Source organism: Labeo rohita, chromosome 18 (genome assembly GCF_022985175.1).
Source record: "Labeo rohita strain BAU-BD-2019 chromosome 18, IGBB_LRoh.1.0, whole genome shotgun sequence".
Lineage (NCBI taxonomy): Eukaryota > Metazoa > Chordata > Actinopteri > Cypriniformes > Cyprinidae > Labeo > Labeo rohita.
The window spans coordinates 16875148-16892007 of NC_066886.1; the positions used below are offsets into that span (position 1 = coordinate 16875148).

Sequence of the window (16860 nt, forward strand, 5' to 3'; positions counted from 1 at the left end):
GCAGAGTTCGATGTGTTTTCAGACGCATTATGCAATGGAGATCGAAATTAGAAAATCTATAAATAACATTTTCAGTTTTTTTCTGAAATATTGTTAATCTTCATCACTCAAAATTTGAAGCAACATTAGCTGTAGCTATGCCACTGTTCTACTAACATGTTTGACAAAATAACCAAGGTGTTTCAACAAACACCTTTATTTAATGGAAAACACAGTAATTAAAATTAGTGAACAGTAACCACTGTAGAACAAAATAAGATACAACTACATTTTGGAGGGTTACGAGTGTCAGAAATTAGTACGAGGTGTAGAGGCTTTTGGTTTAAATGGCTTCAGCACATCTGCAGCCATAGGACATCACTAGTTTCTCACACTGCACTGCTATGATCTTGATCCACTCTTCTTCCACTCTTGTCAATAGTTTGGTAACTGTAGTGGGTTTCTTAGCCATGACTTTGTCACCAGAGATTTTCAGTCGGGTTTAGATCAGGATTCTGGTCCGGCCATTTCATTATTTCAATGTTCTTAGCTTCAAGGAACTGCTTTACCTGTTTTGCTGTGTGACGGAGTTATTGTCTTGAAAATTGCAGGCTGATTGGGAGATGCTTACAGGAAGGAGGTTCTGATAAATATTTGCATTCACCCTGCCATGTATCTGTGTAAGAGGCCCAACTCCTACTGCAGAAAACATCCCCCAAATCATGACACTTCCTCCTCCATGTTTCACTCACTTCACTCAAAGATTCACATATAATGTACTCACCCCCTTGTCATCCAAGATGTTCATGTCTTTAGAAATTGTTTTTTGAGGAAAACATTTCAGAATTTTTCTCCATATAATGGACTGGTATGGTGCCCCGAGTTTGAACTTACAAAATGCAGTTTAAATGCGGCTTCAAACAATCCCAGATGCAGTTGTAAACGATCCCTGCTGAGGAAGATGGGTCTTGTCTAGCAAAACGATCGGTTATTTTCATTAAAAAATACAATGTGAATACTTTTTTAATCTCAAATGCTCGTGTTGTCTTGCTCTCCCTGAACTCTGTGTACTCTGGCTCAAGACAGTTAGGATATATTGAAAAATTCCAATCGTATTTTCTCCCTCAACTTCAAAAATCATTTCAAAATCATCCTACATCGCTGCAGAAGTACCGACCCAGTCTTTGCAAAGTGAACATGCAAAGAAGATAAAACACCCTTCATAAAAAAGGTAAAACAGCGATATATAAATATATATAAATTGTATTATTTTTTATGAAAATAACGATCATTACATTAGATAAGATCCTTCTTTCTCAGCTGGGATCGTTTACAACCGCATTTGGGATCATTTGAAGCCCCATTTAAACTGGATTTTGGAAGTTCAAAATCGAGGCACCATATCAGTCCATTATATGGAGAAAAATGCTGAAATGTTTTCCTCAAAAAACACTTTCTCTACACCTGAAGAAAGACATGAACATCTTGGATGACAAGGGGGTGAGTACATTACATGTGAATCTTTGTTTTGGAAGTGGACTTCTCCTTTAAACATGACAAGACAGATCTTTACCCTCTTCAGCACTGAACTGACAAGCAATTCCAGCTGCAGTGCTGAACCCATTCCCCATTGAGAATCTCTGCATTATCCTGTCCTCTCGTCCATTTGTCTTGCATGGACGATCAGCCTTTTTGGGGGCCTTGAATGAATTATATTTGAGAAATCACAGATTTGGAATGACCAACTTCTCTACCCTTCTTTTTTGTAGAGATCTAGTGCCACATTAACCCAGTTCAGTGTTTACATCTTATACAAGTGCTATTTATTTCTTCATTCATCCCCATTTCAAAGAGATTTGCAAGGAAATTCTCTCAAAGTTCATACCTGGACCTGAAATACTTGACCTTTTAATCTGTAATAAACTCTTGGAAGTGATTTAGAGGAAAGCACTAGCTTTAAGTCTATCAAAAATGCCTTTCTCTTTAAACCTCTCTGGCTAAGTAATCGGGTTAGTTATCAGATATTATGTAGTTTTATGTAACTACTGTAAAGCTATGAGACCATTGGCTGTAACTAATGTGAAGAGGTATATGTGGTATATATATATATATACAGGGGTTGGACAGTGAAACTGAAACACCTGGGTTTAGACCACAATTAGTATGCCGTTTGGCCTCCTTTTGCAGCCAATACAGCATTATTTCATCTTGGGAATGACAAATACAAGTCCTGCACAGTAGCCAGAAGGATTTTGAGCCATTCCTTTCGCAGAACAGTGGCCAGGTCACTATGTGATGTTGATGTATGAAAACATTTCCTGACTCGCTCCTCCAAAACACCCCAAAGTGGCTCAATAATATTCAGATCTGGTGACTGTGCAGGCCATGGGAGATGTTTAACTTTACTTTCATGTTCATCAAATCACTCTTGTCACCAGTCTTGCTGTGTGTATTGGTGCATTATCATCCTAATACATGGCACCACCTTCAGGGTACAATGTTTGAGCTATTGGGTGCACAAAGTCAACCTTCACACTCTACTCTTATTGGTGGAATGTGCGATCAGTAAAGACTGGCCACCAGGCTGCATAAATATAGCCATGAAACCTCCAACACTATATTGGCCAGTGTTTCAGTTTCATTGTCCAACCCCTGTATATACACACACATAAATAAATAAAATATTACTGCATATTTAATATTCTGAAACTTCACTGCAAGACATGCACAATAAAATATACAAAAATGTCCTTTATTTCAGCCATATAGAATGCAGACAAAAATACAAGAATATAAAAGATACAATATTTATACAATGATTTAAATGCTTTATATTTACACAGATTAAATGTTTACCAATTAAGTCTACTTTTCTTTATCAATTTTCTTAGTTGGTTTCACTGTTACGGCAGTGCCGAAAAGTCTGTCCCAGTGACTAAAGAAAGGTGCAAAGTTGCTGCTGGGTTTCTGGTGATGTATGTCATGGGCCATCGCTCCTCCAAGAAGCCCAAAAGGTACCAGGTGGCCAGGCGAATAAGGCAGGTCATAACCGATGTGGTCTTCCACAGACATCCAAATGCTGAAAACACTGAGAGTCCATATGGTCAGAGGATGGCACTTGAGCAGGATGGGATTGATGTTGCTCCAGAAGCCCACTGTCATCAGCTCCACCGCGCTGAGGTGCTGGGTGGACCAGGAGAACGGCGAGATGTAATCGTGATGGACGGCGTGGACCCATCTGTACAAGTGAGGGTTTTTGTGGTGCACCAGGTGCCAGAAGAAGTACTGGGTGTCGAAGATGAGCAAAACACCCAATGCGCCAGAGATCAGTTCCCACACCATCGGAGCAACTGCCGGAAGTGGAGGTGAAGGCATCACCACATTGGTGATTAACACAGCCGGAAGCACGAACACTAGATGATTGTACACCGCCGTTCCCAGAGTCCTCAGCATCATCCTGATGGTGGGACGGCGCGACTTCTGGATCTTGTATTTGAAGAGAGGAGATCTTTCTCCTAAGACATCCAGGATGGCGAAGGGGAGACTGAAGATGAAGTAGCTGGAGAAGGCGAGCAGCAATGGGAAGAATGGAGACGAGACCACAATGTAGTGCCTGAACAACAAGTAGTCCCACAGGGGCTGAAGGAGACGGTTTGAAGCCGTGGACGTCGGGAGCTGGAGAGCAACTTCAGTGATGTTCCACATCTTGCTGATAGATTGAGCAATGGCAAGTGAATGCCGACAGAGAACAACCCAGCCCTATTTATACCACTAAGCCAGACTTGGACCTCCTATCAAGCCATGATAGGACAGTTTTTTTCGGTTTCCCCAGCCAAAACCCTCCAACCTTTCCGAGACATGAAACGAGGCCGCTAGTAGACAAATATTATGCTGGATTACTTCCTTCAAATCCTGGCACAGAAGAAAATGCTCAGTCTCTCACTCTCTCTAGAGTCTGGGTTATTGAATGGACTATTTCTCCACATTTTTCTGAATCTACAGCTGGTTCTCTTGCTTTGGTACAACCAAATAATCAAATAATGACCAGAAAATGCATTTAGCCTTAACAGGAACCCCAGGTATGGCTTAATATAGCGTAAATGATGTATCTTACTGAAATATGTAGTAGAATACCCATGAAAAACTTTTTAAAACATTGTTTTAAAAAATCCACATCGTTTTAGAGATATTTTGAACTATGGGGGGCGCCATTATTTTGATGACTTAAAACAGTTGCACTTGGTGAGCTACTGACACTACCTGTTGCTATATACTCACCAAATGCAACCGCTCCACGTCATCAAAATAATGGCGCCCCCATAATCCAATATGTTTTTAAATAACATAAATTTTTCATGGGTTTTCCATTACATATTTCAGTAAGAGACATCATTTACATTATATTAAGCCATAAATGCTTTGATACCTGGGGTTCCCTTTAAATAATAGTTAAAATGTAACTTGTGCTATTACCAAAAACATGGCAAGGACCTTCTACCACTCAGAAGACAAAATAATAACAATTTACAATGATACTTCTGTTGAAAAAAATCAAAGGTGTGTAAACTTTTGAACTGGGTCATTGTGTAAATCCAGTTATTATTTTGTTTCGTGGACTATATGTAAACATATTTTATTTGAAATAGCTTATTCGGGGCAGTATTATAAGTAATCTTCCCATTTTATTCAATCTACAGCTTTGGTACAGTCAAATAAATATGAATTTTAAAAAATCATGCAAGTATAAATAGAAGAAACCCTCCACTTCCCCAGCTCCACCTGTTTAGATCATGTTCAAAGCAGCAGCTGTTATTTTAATAATGTAATATTTTTTATTTATTAACATTTTGCAGATTCAGGGGTGTGTAAACTTATGACCACAACTGTATGCAGTGTTAAATATTTAGCATATCCCATTTCTTATTAATGATAACAACAACAACATTTTACATAATTTTATTTTAATTGCAATCATAGAAAATGCACAGAAATATTTAGCATTCCATATTTTGCTTATTGCACTACTACATTTTGGATACAAGTACCCATAATTTGATTTGGTTGCATTTTGAGAGAAATAAGAGAGAGTGAGATGTTCAGTGACTAAAATAAAATAAAATGTCACATCATAATGCTTGTATCCTTTAGCAAACTTCTGAAGTCTAAATGACTCTTGACTAGCATCATTTCAGTTATTCATAAGCAATCTAAAACCAAAGATGTAACTGAATTTATGCATATGCGGTATGTATGTCTTTTTTCTACTAGCATACAAAAAGAAAAGAGATGTACAGGAAGTGGGAACGGTTTACATGTTATGCTGAATATATGTAAAATCTGCCATATGTATTTTACTTGAAACTTTGTATTGTAAACTCTATTTGTACACTGGAAGAAAACAATCTGGTGAAATCATCTGGAAAGAAAATCTAAAAATGTGATTTGCTGATTTAAACATGATTAGTTATCCGACCATGTATCATCTGATAGGATGAAAATAAGACCCTCTGGTATTTTTAGTTACTTTTTTCTTTAACCTTTTTCTTTGCCACCGTTTTATTTGTATTGGTGTATTTTTGCCGGTCATTCCTGTATAGAAAATAAGAATATTATATATCAATAATACATTTATGTACAGTTCAGAGACAAAAAAAAATATCAGGTCATATCCAATTCAACCCAACAGTTTACATGTGTAAAAAACAAAAACCTACCATACTCTAGGCTTGTGAAACGTAGTGTGTATGTAAGAAATGGATCAACATATGTAACAGTAGGTAAATGTTATACTACGGTATGCTAAATGTCACTTCCACAGGGTTCAGCACATACCTGCTCATCTTAGCCTTGTTTCTACAGCCCTGTCCGCCCTCCCAGTGGCTTGTGAAGGTTCCTCTTGTCATCATACCTCCACAACCAACACATGGTTTACTGCTGCTGTATGGCTACAAGAAGAAAATAAAAGAAGAAATCAAAAGTTATAAGTATATTAGAAACCAGTGGTTCTCAACTAGGGAGTCGAGACTCAAAAAACAATACTAAATGAAAATGCAAAATGCAATCATCCCCGTATAGAAAAATGGGATAACGGCATTAATTATTTAAAGGGACAGTTCACCCAAAAAAAAATCAAATTACCCCATGATTTACTCACCCTCAAGCCATTCTGGATGTATATGCCTTTCTTTTTTCAGACGAATACAATCAGAGTTATATTAAAAATGTCCTGGCTTTCCAAGCTTTATAATGGCAGTGAATGGGTGTTGAGATTTTGAAGCCCAAAAAAGTGCTCCACATGGCTCCAGGAGGATATTAAAGACCCCTATTATGCTCTTTTACAAAGTCTTGATTTTGTTTTGGGAGTGTACTAGAACATGCTCTCATGCTTGGTGGATCGAGAAACGCATTATTTTTCACATAATTTACATTATTACAATACCTTTCTCCCAACCTGGCACAAATTGTTCGATTAGTTCCAGGTTTAACGAAGGCCCGCCTTCCGAAAAACAAAATGTGTTGTGACTGGTTAGCTGTCGCAGTGCATTGCGAATGGCAAACAACTCAGACGGTGTTTCCGTCCTGCTACGCCCCTTTGCCAAAGCAGTTAGCACAAGCTAGATTAAAGTGATTCTTACGTCTTAAATATGGATATTTTTCTTACAAAAACATCGATTTGCTACAGGAGGCCTTTATTGACCCCCACCCCCCCTGGAGCTGTGCGAGGCACTTTTTATGATGGATGGATGCACTTTATTGACTTGTTTTGGACTGATGAAGAGAAACACACGCGTCTATGCCGTTCTAAAGCTTGGGAGTGCGAGGATCATTTTATATGATGAAAATATATGAAAACTTTATATGATGAATGGATGCACCTTTTGGGCTTCAAAATCTCAACAGCCATTATATAGCTTGAAAGAGCCAGGACATTTTTTAATATAACTCTGATTGTATTCGCCTGAAAAAAGAAAGTCATATACATCTAGGATGGCTTGAGGGGTTTGATGTCCAATGGAAAATCTAGTTCCTGAAGCAAAACCAGACAAAGCCTGTTCCTGACTCATTCTTGTTTTGAGAACAAATGTATTGTGTTTTTGTTTGTCTTGGCAAAATTTGGGTCAAATCTTTTTTCCAAAAACCTAAGATTTAAACAAGCAGCTGTCTAATTTGCCTCTAATTGCATTGCAATATCTGGGTTAAGGGGGCTTGAGGTGAAAATAATCCTCATCCAGTCAGCCGGATGGAGTTTTTGCCGCTGACCTGCTCTTTGGCACAATAACCGCAGATCATTCTGTTGGCCAGCTCCATCAGATGGTCCTGATCTTCATCATGGCACACATCACATGGGTATGCCCGACCACAGCACGGAAACCTAACAGGAGAGACTGTTAATACAAGACAGCTGGCCTAAATATAGGCACTTTGTAGGTCAAACAAGAGGACGTGGTGGTACACAAAGGTTTCTTCTGCAAAATAAACCTCTTACAGACCCAGACAATGCTTCCAGTAGTTACCTTAGCCACCGGTGACTTTGTCTGAAATGTCTGCAGGCTCCTTTATCAGGTAAAGGTTTTCCTTGCTGAACTGCAGGGTCTCTGTAGCGTCGAGGGTATTGAGATGCTGCACCTGGAAATTTAGCAAATAACAATAATTTGTTATTTATATGCAGCTTTTTACACTCAGTTTGCAGAGAGGTTCAGGTATCTCCTAAACACTTTTGGACTTTTAATGACCACAGAGAATCCAGACTTCAATCTAAAGATAAGTAACAGTGCCTTTTTATAGTATAGTGTTCCTATATGGGGCAGCAGGACCCACACAGACCTTTGTCTGGCATTATTAACATATAATTCCAGCAACAAGCTTTGCTGTGCCAAGGGGTCTCCCGTCCAGGTCTGATCAGATTTAGACCTCGCTAAGCTTCAGTGGGAAACCTGGGGTTGGCGGTAAATAATCCCTCACAGCGAGACGAACTCTGGGACATCAGTGCTCAAGAAACAAGAACTGGACAGAATCAGTGAGGATATAGGACAGGGTTCAGACCTGTCTGATTTCTGGGCTGTGGCTGAATGAACTGGAAACGTGTCGCCTCCACAAAAATGCTGAGTTTGGTATGACAATGTTGGCAGTTTTGCTCCCAGTTTTGTCCGTAAGCCAGATTCTGGAGAAAAAAAAAGAAAGAAATTTGACAATAATATCTAATTTTCCATTTTTTAAATTCTGCAGAAAAACATATTGGTGATGAGATGTGTTTATCTGACAATGTCAAATTGTAGGGCTGTCAAAGTTCGTGTTACATTCTGTTAATTATTTTTAATGCTGTCACTGATGGAATGTTTAACAGAATAATCACATGTAAAAGTGTCGAAAAAGTGACAGTTGCATGTTTGCATTTTTTTATGCAGCTCTGCAAATATTATGGAAGCCAGTTTCTGCCAATTAATAAAACATTTTTAAAAAAAGTAAACAGTTTTTCTCACAATTCTCACTGAATTTTTTTTCCTCGCAATTCAGAGTTTGCATATCGCATTTCTGACTTTTTTCTCATGGAGAAATTTTAAAAAGTTGAGTTATGAAGTCAGTATTGTGTGATGAAACTCGCAATTGCGAGAAAAAACTCAAGTCAGAACTGTCTGTCAGAACTCACAATTCTGAAAAATAAAGTCACAGTTCTCAGAAACTCGCGTTTGCGAGAAAAAGACAGAATTGTAAATTTTTATCCAGCAGTTCTGAGAAAAAAAGTCACGACTGTGAGATATAAACTTGCAATTGCGATAAAAACATCAGAATTGAGAGAAAAAATTCAAAATTGTGAGTTTTTATTTCACAATTCTGAGAAAAAAAGCCAGAATTGAGAGATATAAACTTGAAATTGTAATAAATATTTCAGAATTGCAACATACAGACTGGCAATTGCGAGAAAAAAACCCAGAATTGTGAGTTTATATCTTATAATTATGAGAAAAAATAAGTTTAAACTTGCAATTCCAATAAAAACATCAGAATTGCATGATACAAGCTTGCATTTACGAGAAAAGGTCAGAATTGTGAGTTTTTATTTTGCACTTGCGATTAAACGTCAGAATTGCGAGTTATTTCACAATTCCAATAAAAACATCAGAATTGTGAGATACAAAGTCGCATTTGCGAGTTTTTATCTTGCAATTCTGACTATATTTCTTGCAAATGAGACTTTGTCCTGCTATTCTGACTTTACAACTCACAATTGTGAGTTTATATCACACAATTCTGAGAAAAACAAGTCAGAATTGTGAGTTACAAACTCGCATTTGCAAGAAAAAGTCAGGATTGCAAGTTTTTTTCTTGCAACTGCGATAAAAACGTCAGAATTGCGAGATACAATCTCAAATTTACGAGAAAAGGACAGAATTGTGAGTTCTCACAATTTGCGTAAAAGCATCAGAACTGCGTGATACAAACTTGCAATTCTGACGTTTTATTGCAATTCTGACTATATTTCTTGCAATTTCAAGTTTATATCCTGCTATTCTGACTTTATAACACACAACAGTGATTTATATTATGCAATTCTGAGAAAAAAAATTCTGAATTGCGAGATATAATCTTGCATTTGCAAGAAAAAGTCAGAATTGTGTGTTTTTACCTCGCAATTCTGAGAAAAAAAGTCAGAATTCTGAGATAAAGACCTTTTTTAAAATTCAGTGGAATTTTGTTGTGTGAGCACTTGAAATTTACACTGTAAGTATATAGTAGTCAACATCTGAAGTGGTTCAAAACCTTGTCAAAGTTGTCCTAAAACCAAAACAATACACTGTTGTTGTCTTAGGACAACTTTGATGGACTTTTTTGACTACTGTATATCACTTATGCTTAAAAATATGCTTAAGCATGTTTTATTAATTCTGCATTAATATATTTTAAAATGCAATTTATTCCTGTGGTGATTTTTTTTTTCAACAACTGTTACTACAGTCTTCAATGTCATATGACATTGGGATCTTACGATTAAGGTTAAAAACAGTTTTTTCAAGATTTTTGTGAAAACTATGATACATTTTTACGATTCTTTGATAAATAGAGTTTAAAAGAAAAGTGTTTATTGAAATAGAAATATTTTGTAACACAAATAATGTCTTTACTATCACTTTTGATCCATGTGTCTTTACTGAAAAAATGTATGTATTTATTTGAAAAAAAAAAAAAAAATCATCTGAAATGTATTTAAATGAAGTAATAATTATGTAATATGTCAATTGTCACATCTAGTGAATCTTTGTCAGACCTGAACTGTGTCCTCCTTGTTGCAGTTCAGGCAACCCACAGTGAATACAGAGTCCTTCAGTACCAGATCTACAGGCACAACTCCACTGAGGTCCAAATAGCCCAAAACATCACTGTAGTGGTGCAACATACTGGGTCTGAAGGCAGCACTGATCTCTGCTTGACATGTCTCACACTGAGCAGTGCAGGGCAGACGCCCGGACAAGGTTAGGTCAGAATCCACTTTACACCTACAAGGAGGGACACATAAATACATTGCACTCTTGCCTGAGGGCATTTTGCGACAAATCAGTCATTTGAAAAAATAACAGTCCATGTTTGAACCTGGTATTGACATCAAACTGGGGTGATTTCATTAGAGATATCTTAATTTGTGCTTTGAAGATGAACAAAGGTCTTACGGGTTTGGAACGACATGAGGGTGAGTAATTCATGACATGATTTTCATTTTTGGGTGAACTATCTCTTTAAATTTGTCTCTACAGATTATAGAGACAATAAAAAGGCCTGTTTCCACTAATAACTGATACCTATAAAGACAACTACAATGATAAACATATTAGCATCCACGCCAACAGGCAACAACATTCTGTTTATTATATGCACACACTGCAGTTATGTGGTCTTTAACTGCTCAACTCTTTAAAGCCAGGTGGATTCTGATTGTCAGTGTTTTTATTGTTCATCAGCTGGAACCAATCGTTCCTTTGTGCTATAACAGTTGTGGTGTGGACTTCCCTATTTTTATAGAACTAAACAATTATTAAAACCTCAGAGTTAGTTATTGTTCTTGATCTAAACGGGCCTTAAAACAACAATCTGTCTTCACTACTTGTGATAGGATCATTACAGATGTTAATACCAAGTGTAAAAAGCCCAGAGTTCTAATTAACCATCTCTGATTAATAATCATAATAAAACGCTTTAGATTTAGTTTAGCAAATTTACCTGTTGCACTTCAGGGACACTGAGATCTGTTTGGCCGCCACGGTAGCTATTTGTTCTCCGAGTTTCAGACCCAGCAGTTTGATTTCAGTGCCTCTCCGTCGCTCTCTTGTTTTTATGTTCTCCACCTTTTGGCCGCCTTCTTCCCCATCACTACCGAGAGCAGTCTCATCCTCATCCTCCTCCTCCTCCTCCACTGCAGCTTCATCTTGCTCTTCTTCCTCTCCTGAAGCCACAGTGAGTGACACTATACGCTCAGGAGTGTCTGACTTCTTGGATATGTTCTTAAAAACGGTGACCTTGAGTTGCTCATAAGGGACAAACTGTATTCCAGCCCTCTCAAGGTCAACATCTTTTTTAAACTGAGAAGAGAGATTCGAGAGATGCATCTGATGCATATTTTACACAAATCTTAAAGACTTTCTTAATTGGACAAGCTCTAATGTAGAGCTTAACCGATTATCGGTACCGATATTAAGCGTTTGTATGGTTATCGGTATTGGTCGTTTTCTAAAATCATTTAAAGAAAGTTTTTGTCAAAGCCTTGTTATTCTTAAGTTTGACATTAACATTCATTTTTACACCAGGCATATATATCAATTCAAAATATCAGTTATTGGTCTACTTGAGCTTTAATAATCAGTATCGGTATCGGTAATTTATATTCTCAGGGAAGTGCGAGTCTCACCTGTCTGGCTCCCTCAGTAAAGAGTTTCTCCATACTACGGTCCAGCCAGCGTAAGTACGGCCTGAAGAGCAGCTCGACTCTCCCCATTAGCTGATTGGTGGCATGTTTAGCCTTCAGCCATTCCTCTGAGGCGTTCTGCACATGTCTGCACTCACACAGCATAAAATAAATACACTTACTGATTTCAGTTTACATTTGCATGCGTATAACCAGTAACAGTTCTTCTCACCTCCTCATGACTGGTGGTAAGTCTTGGTCTTCAGGGACATCCACAGTGAAAACCTATAATATGTTAGCTTTCATTAGAAAAAGCATATATGTCTAATGTAAAATTTTGGAACATTTCAAACACGCACACCTCTTGAGGGTAACGGTCAGGAAAGCTGACCATGATGTCCACTTCGTTAAGGTCAAATGGCTGCAAAAACAGAAAAAAGAAAAAATTGATGATTATAGAGCTACTGTAGTTCTGTAGTCAAAACTGTTCATTAATATGCTTTGAGATCTGTTTGTGATCTATATACTTGTATATATATGTAGTCGCAAGTGCTATTTATGAAAATGCACAAGAAGCTCCTTTTAAAGTAATCAAAATTGGACCTTATAACTCGCAATTTTGAATTTATCTCTCACAATTCTGAGAAAAAAAGAACTGTGAGAAAAAGTCCAAACTGCGACATTTTTTCTCAGAATTGCGAGTTTTTATCTTGTAATTCTTTTTTTCTCAAAATTGTCAGTTTGTAAGTGAGAATGGTAAAAGTCAGAATTGTGAATTGCGAGATATAAACTCGCTATTATGAGAAAGTCAGAATTACGATTACGGTTTTTATCTTGTAATTCAGACTTTTTTCCTCAGAATTGCAAGTTTTTAAGTCAAAATTCTAAGAAATAAAGTTGCAATTCTGAGAAAAAAAGCAATTGTGATAAAGTCAGAAATGTGAGAAAAAAGTAAGAATTGCGAGATATAAACTCACAATTGCGAGAAAAAAGTCAGAATTGCGAGTTTTTAAGTCAAAATTCGAAGAAATAGTTGCAATTCTGAAAAAAAAAGTCAGAATTGTGAGATATAAACTCACAATTGCAATAAAAAAGTCAGAATTGTGAGATACAAACAATTGCGAGAAGAAAGTCATAATTGTGGGTTTTTATCTTTTAATTCTTTTTTTCTCAGAATTGTGACTTTTTAAGTGAGGATTCTGAGAAAAAAGTAAGAATTGCAAGAAAAAAGTAAAAACTGTGAGATAAAAACTCGAAATTGTGACAAAAAAGTTTGAATTGCGAGTTTTTATCTCATAATTCAGACTTTTTTTCTCAGAATTGCGAGTTTTTATCTCGTAATTCTTTATTCTCAAAATTGTCAGTTTGTAAGTGAAAATGGTAAGAAAAGTCAGAATTGTGAATTGCGAGATATAAACTCGCAATTGCAAGAAAAAAGTCAGAATTGTGTGTTTTTATCTTTTAATTCTTTTTTTCTCAGAATTGGGACTAAAGAAACAATGAAACTTCTAAGAAATAAAGTCACAATTCTGAGAAAAAAGTCAGAATTGCGAGAAAAAAGTAAGAATTGCAAGATCTCATAATTCAGACTTTTTTTCTCTGAATTGCCAAAAAATTGTCAAAATTCTAAGAAATAAAGTTGCAATTCTAAGAAATAAAGTCAGAATTGTGAGATATAAACTCACAATTGTGATAAAGTCAGAATTGTGAGAAAAAGTAAGAATTTTTATCTTGTAATTCTTTTTTCTCAGAATTGTGAGTTTTTAAGTGAGAATTCTAAGAAATAAAGTCACAATTCTGAGAAAAAAGTCACAATTGCGAGAAAAAAGTAAGAATTGCAAGAAAAAAGTAAGGACTGCGAGATATAAACTCACATTTTGAGAAAAAAGTAAAAATTGTGAGAAAAGTCTGAATTGTGAGATACAAACTCACAATTGCAAGAAAAAAGTCAGATAAAAAGTCATCTCATATTTTTTATTTTCTCAGAATTGCGAGTTTTTAAGTAAAAATTCTAAGAAATAAAGTCAGAATTGTGAGATATAAACTCAAAATTGTGATAAAGTAAGAACTGCGAGATATAGACTCGCAATATATCAGTCATCATCACTAAATTCTTCAGTAATAACAGAAAATCTTTAAACATAATTATGGTACATAAAAACTTTTACTTGAATCTACTTTGAAATCCATTTAGATTTTTGTATATTCAACGAGTTTGAAGGAGTTATGCAACTAAGCGTTACATGAAAGTAATCCATTTTTGACCTTCTTTCATTTAGTTTTGCTCAATCAGCTGTATGACACTAATATGAAGGATTGGCAAACATGTTGGCGCTTCCTAAATCCTATTAATACTAAGAACTTTGCTATTTGGCACATGGTTGGTCTTCGGTTGCTACGCTGTACTCTGTACGAGTAGAGTTTAGCTCCAAGCATCTCTAACACACATTTTTAGTGAATACCCCTGATTTGGTTCAGGTGTGTTTAAATAGGGTTTTGAAATAAACTCTGCAAGACACTGGAGCACCATGAGCATGTTTGGACACCCCTGGTTCATACAACAACTCTTTACCCAGTCAGGGTCCGTGGCTTCCACCGTGACTCTGTAGTAGGTCAGCTGTCCGTCTTCTCGCTCCTGCACGATGAGTTTGTCTTTCGGAAATCTCTTCATGAGCTGAGCGATCTCAGTGGCTCTCAGCTGCTTGCAGACCTCGTCAGTGAGATCAGCCAGTTTGACCTGCTCTTGACTTTTAGCTGGCCGTGCAGCTGGAGCAGAAGGCCTGAAGCTGCTCCGCTCTTTCAGGCCATAAGTCTGGTCCTCCACGGGTGGAAACTGCTGTGGATGCAAGAAGCGACACCGGTCCTCCATTGCACAAAACCCAGACAGGAAGTAGCGGCAGGGTCGCCTGGCTCTCTCTTGCCTCACAGGAGCAGTTTTGTGGCTGGATTGAGGCAGATGCTCCCCTGTACCAGACTGGCTGTTTTCACTCAACTGCTGCTGTGGGTCTGATGGGTGACCATCCAAATTTCCTTCTTTCTCTTTGTGAGCTGCGCCATTCTCTCCGTCCTTCTCTGATGCTCTCTGATGAAGATAGCGGCACTTTTTTCCATAATAGCATCGCCTGCCCTGAGAGTAGAAGCGACACAGTTGCTGAACCTGACCGGCCTTCTGTGAAGTGTCCTTACTGGTCATCTCAGTGCTTTGGCTTGAGCTGTCATTTTCAGCGTCAGCTGATACGGATGAAGAGGCTGGATCATCCTCAGGACCTAATGACTGTGAAATAAATAAAACAACATTAAAACGTCTGTTATATGAAAATGCTCTCACAAGAACAACATGCAGTTTCGTGTGATTCAGTGTTTTTAAAGAGAAAATTTTGTCATCATTTACTCATCCTCAAGTTGTTTTTCCATTACTACTGAATTTAATGGCCATCAGCAACTATTTGGTTTCAAAATACCTTTTTGTTGTGTATAAATCCTCACAGTAAGTACATTAATGAGGCCTCTGCTAACAATAATGATTAGTTTTTCATCAAATGTCATGAACTTCCCATAATTCTAGTCAAATACAGTTCGGCCAAAAGTGTGCATTAAAATAAAGAGAAATTGAATCATTTGTAATACTTTAACAATAAAACACTAGTGTATTTGTGTTGAGCCACTATGATAATCTGCTGAAAATATCAGCTTAAAACCTGATTGATGCAATTACTGTTACATTGTACCTTAAAATACCACAGGTTTCCCTGCAAACATCCTATTACATAATAGACTTGCAGTGTTAGTCGGTGTTACTGGTATTACCAAAGTGTTTGGCTATACACCGCAGGGGCCGCCCTAAATGTAGAATGGTATCACTAAAAAATGTAGGTGCAAAAAATTTAACCAAATTACACAAAACTCCCTGTAAACTCATTATTGCATAACAGCTGAAAGTGAACATTGAACTCAGCATGTACTACTAGTGACTAGAAGTCATTTTGTTTCACTAAACCAGTTTGTAATGCTGACTCAGTAGCTCGTTTAAAACTCTCTAAAGTTGCTGTCACATCGGGTATATTTGTTCATGCAATTTCACAATTTCAAAAAACACTGACCCACAGAAAACTGCTTGGTTTAAAATTAACTTCTGTATAAATTGTGCTTCTCATGACAAGAGACAGCTGATCTTTTTACCCACAAAATTTCGCAAATTTAATCATACCATAACGCATCTTTATAAAGCCACACATAGTACATTAGTGAATAGTGCTTGCTCTACTTAATTATTTTAGATTTCATTTAATAGATTTGACTTTTATGAAAACATCTGAAATTGGTTTGTTTAACTATACATGATTGGGCTTTGAATGTACTCCGTTTTGACCAGCAGGTGCCGCCAGCCTGTGGTGTTTCGAGCTCTCTGAAACAGTGAATCATTTTGCGAAGCAATTTATTCATTTGATTCAGAATTTCAAAAAGGCTAATTTCTATCATCACTTATGTTCATTCTGATACGTACTAACCTTTTTAATTGTTTTTAAATTATGTTTTAATAATAAAATCATATTAAATTAACCATATCGAGCTGATTCACTGAAAAGATTCGACTCCCAATTCACTGACGAATCGAGCATTTGTATAACACGTACTGCGGGAGCAGGAAGTCCTGCTAAACTTCAATTTCGACTGTTTAAAATGACCATGTTGTTTTGGTTTACTTATGTTGGCGTTTATGTGGACTGGACCTGATAATGTTGTTCTGAATTAAAACTCTGGTCAAAATTACTGGTGGATATTTGTTGTGGACGTTACCTAACAGAGATTAGCCACTAACCTGCGCCACATCCGCACTTTCTGACTCCATTAGATCGGATAACACCTTGTAGTCAATGTAAACTGTCCAATACTTCAGTGTTTATAGCTGTCGCTCTCTGTCAGTGCGTTTACGTTTATGTTCGCACGAACGTGCGAGTTTCTAAGATTGGGAGGTATACGTTACATAT

General features: G+C 37.0%; 2 protein-coding genes across 2 annotated transcripts; both read right to left on the reverse strand.

The window, feature by feature from the left end:
* Nucleotides 1–2844: 2844 nt before the first annotated feature.
* Nucleotides 2845–3842, reverse strand: ch25hl1.1 (cholesterol 25-hydroxylase like 1, tandem duplicate 1). Its single transcript, XM_051135680.1, has one exon. It carries the CDS (start codon nt 3682–3684, stop codon nt 2845–2847), a length of 840 nt encoding a protein of 279 aa, XP_050991637.1. The 5' UTR covers nt 3685–3842.
* Nucleotides 3843–4929: 1087 nt separating this feature from the next.
* On the reverse strand, nt 4930–16848 carry si:dkey-24l11.2 (uncharacterized protein LOC100034462 homolog). Its single transcript, XM_051135329.1, has 12 exons — nt 16692–16848; nt 14445–15146; nt 12234–12293; nt 12105–12157; nt 11876–12020; nt 11191–11549; nt 10244–10472; nt 8023–8140; nt 7494–7605; nt 7240–7351; nt 5812–5924; nt 4930–5568 (listed from the first exon to the last, which is right to left on the reverse strand). The coding sequence occupies exons 1-12, from the start codon at nt 16719–16721 to the stop codon at nt 5496–5498; spliced, it is 2106 nt and encodes a 701-aa protein (XP_050991286.1). The 5' UTR covers nt 16722–16848; the 3' UTR covers nt 4930–5495.
* Between the last annotated feature and the right edge of the window lie 12 nt (nt 16849–16860).

Excerpts from the sequence above, each read along its gene's own strand:
- ch25hl1.1 (XM_051135680.1), bottom strand. The coding sequence starts at position 3,684 with ATGTGGAACATCACTGAAGTTGCTCTCCAGCTCCCGACGTCCACGGCT.
- si:dkey-24l11.2 (XM_051135329.1), bottom strand. The coding sequence starts at position 16,721 with ATGGAGTCAGAAAGTGCGGATGTGGCGCAG. Across the intron at positions 12,158-12,233 it reads CTGACCGTTACCCTCAAGAG|GTTTTCACTGTGGATGTCCC; the intron begins GTGTGCGTGTTT and ends AACATATTATAG. Across the intron at positions 8,141-10,243 it reads ACAAGGAGGACACAGTTCAG|AATCTGGCTTACGGACAAAA; the intron begins GTCTGACAAAGA and ends TTTTTTCTCCAG.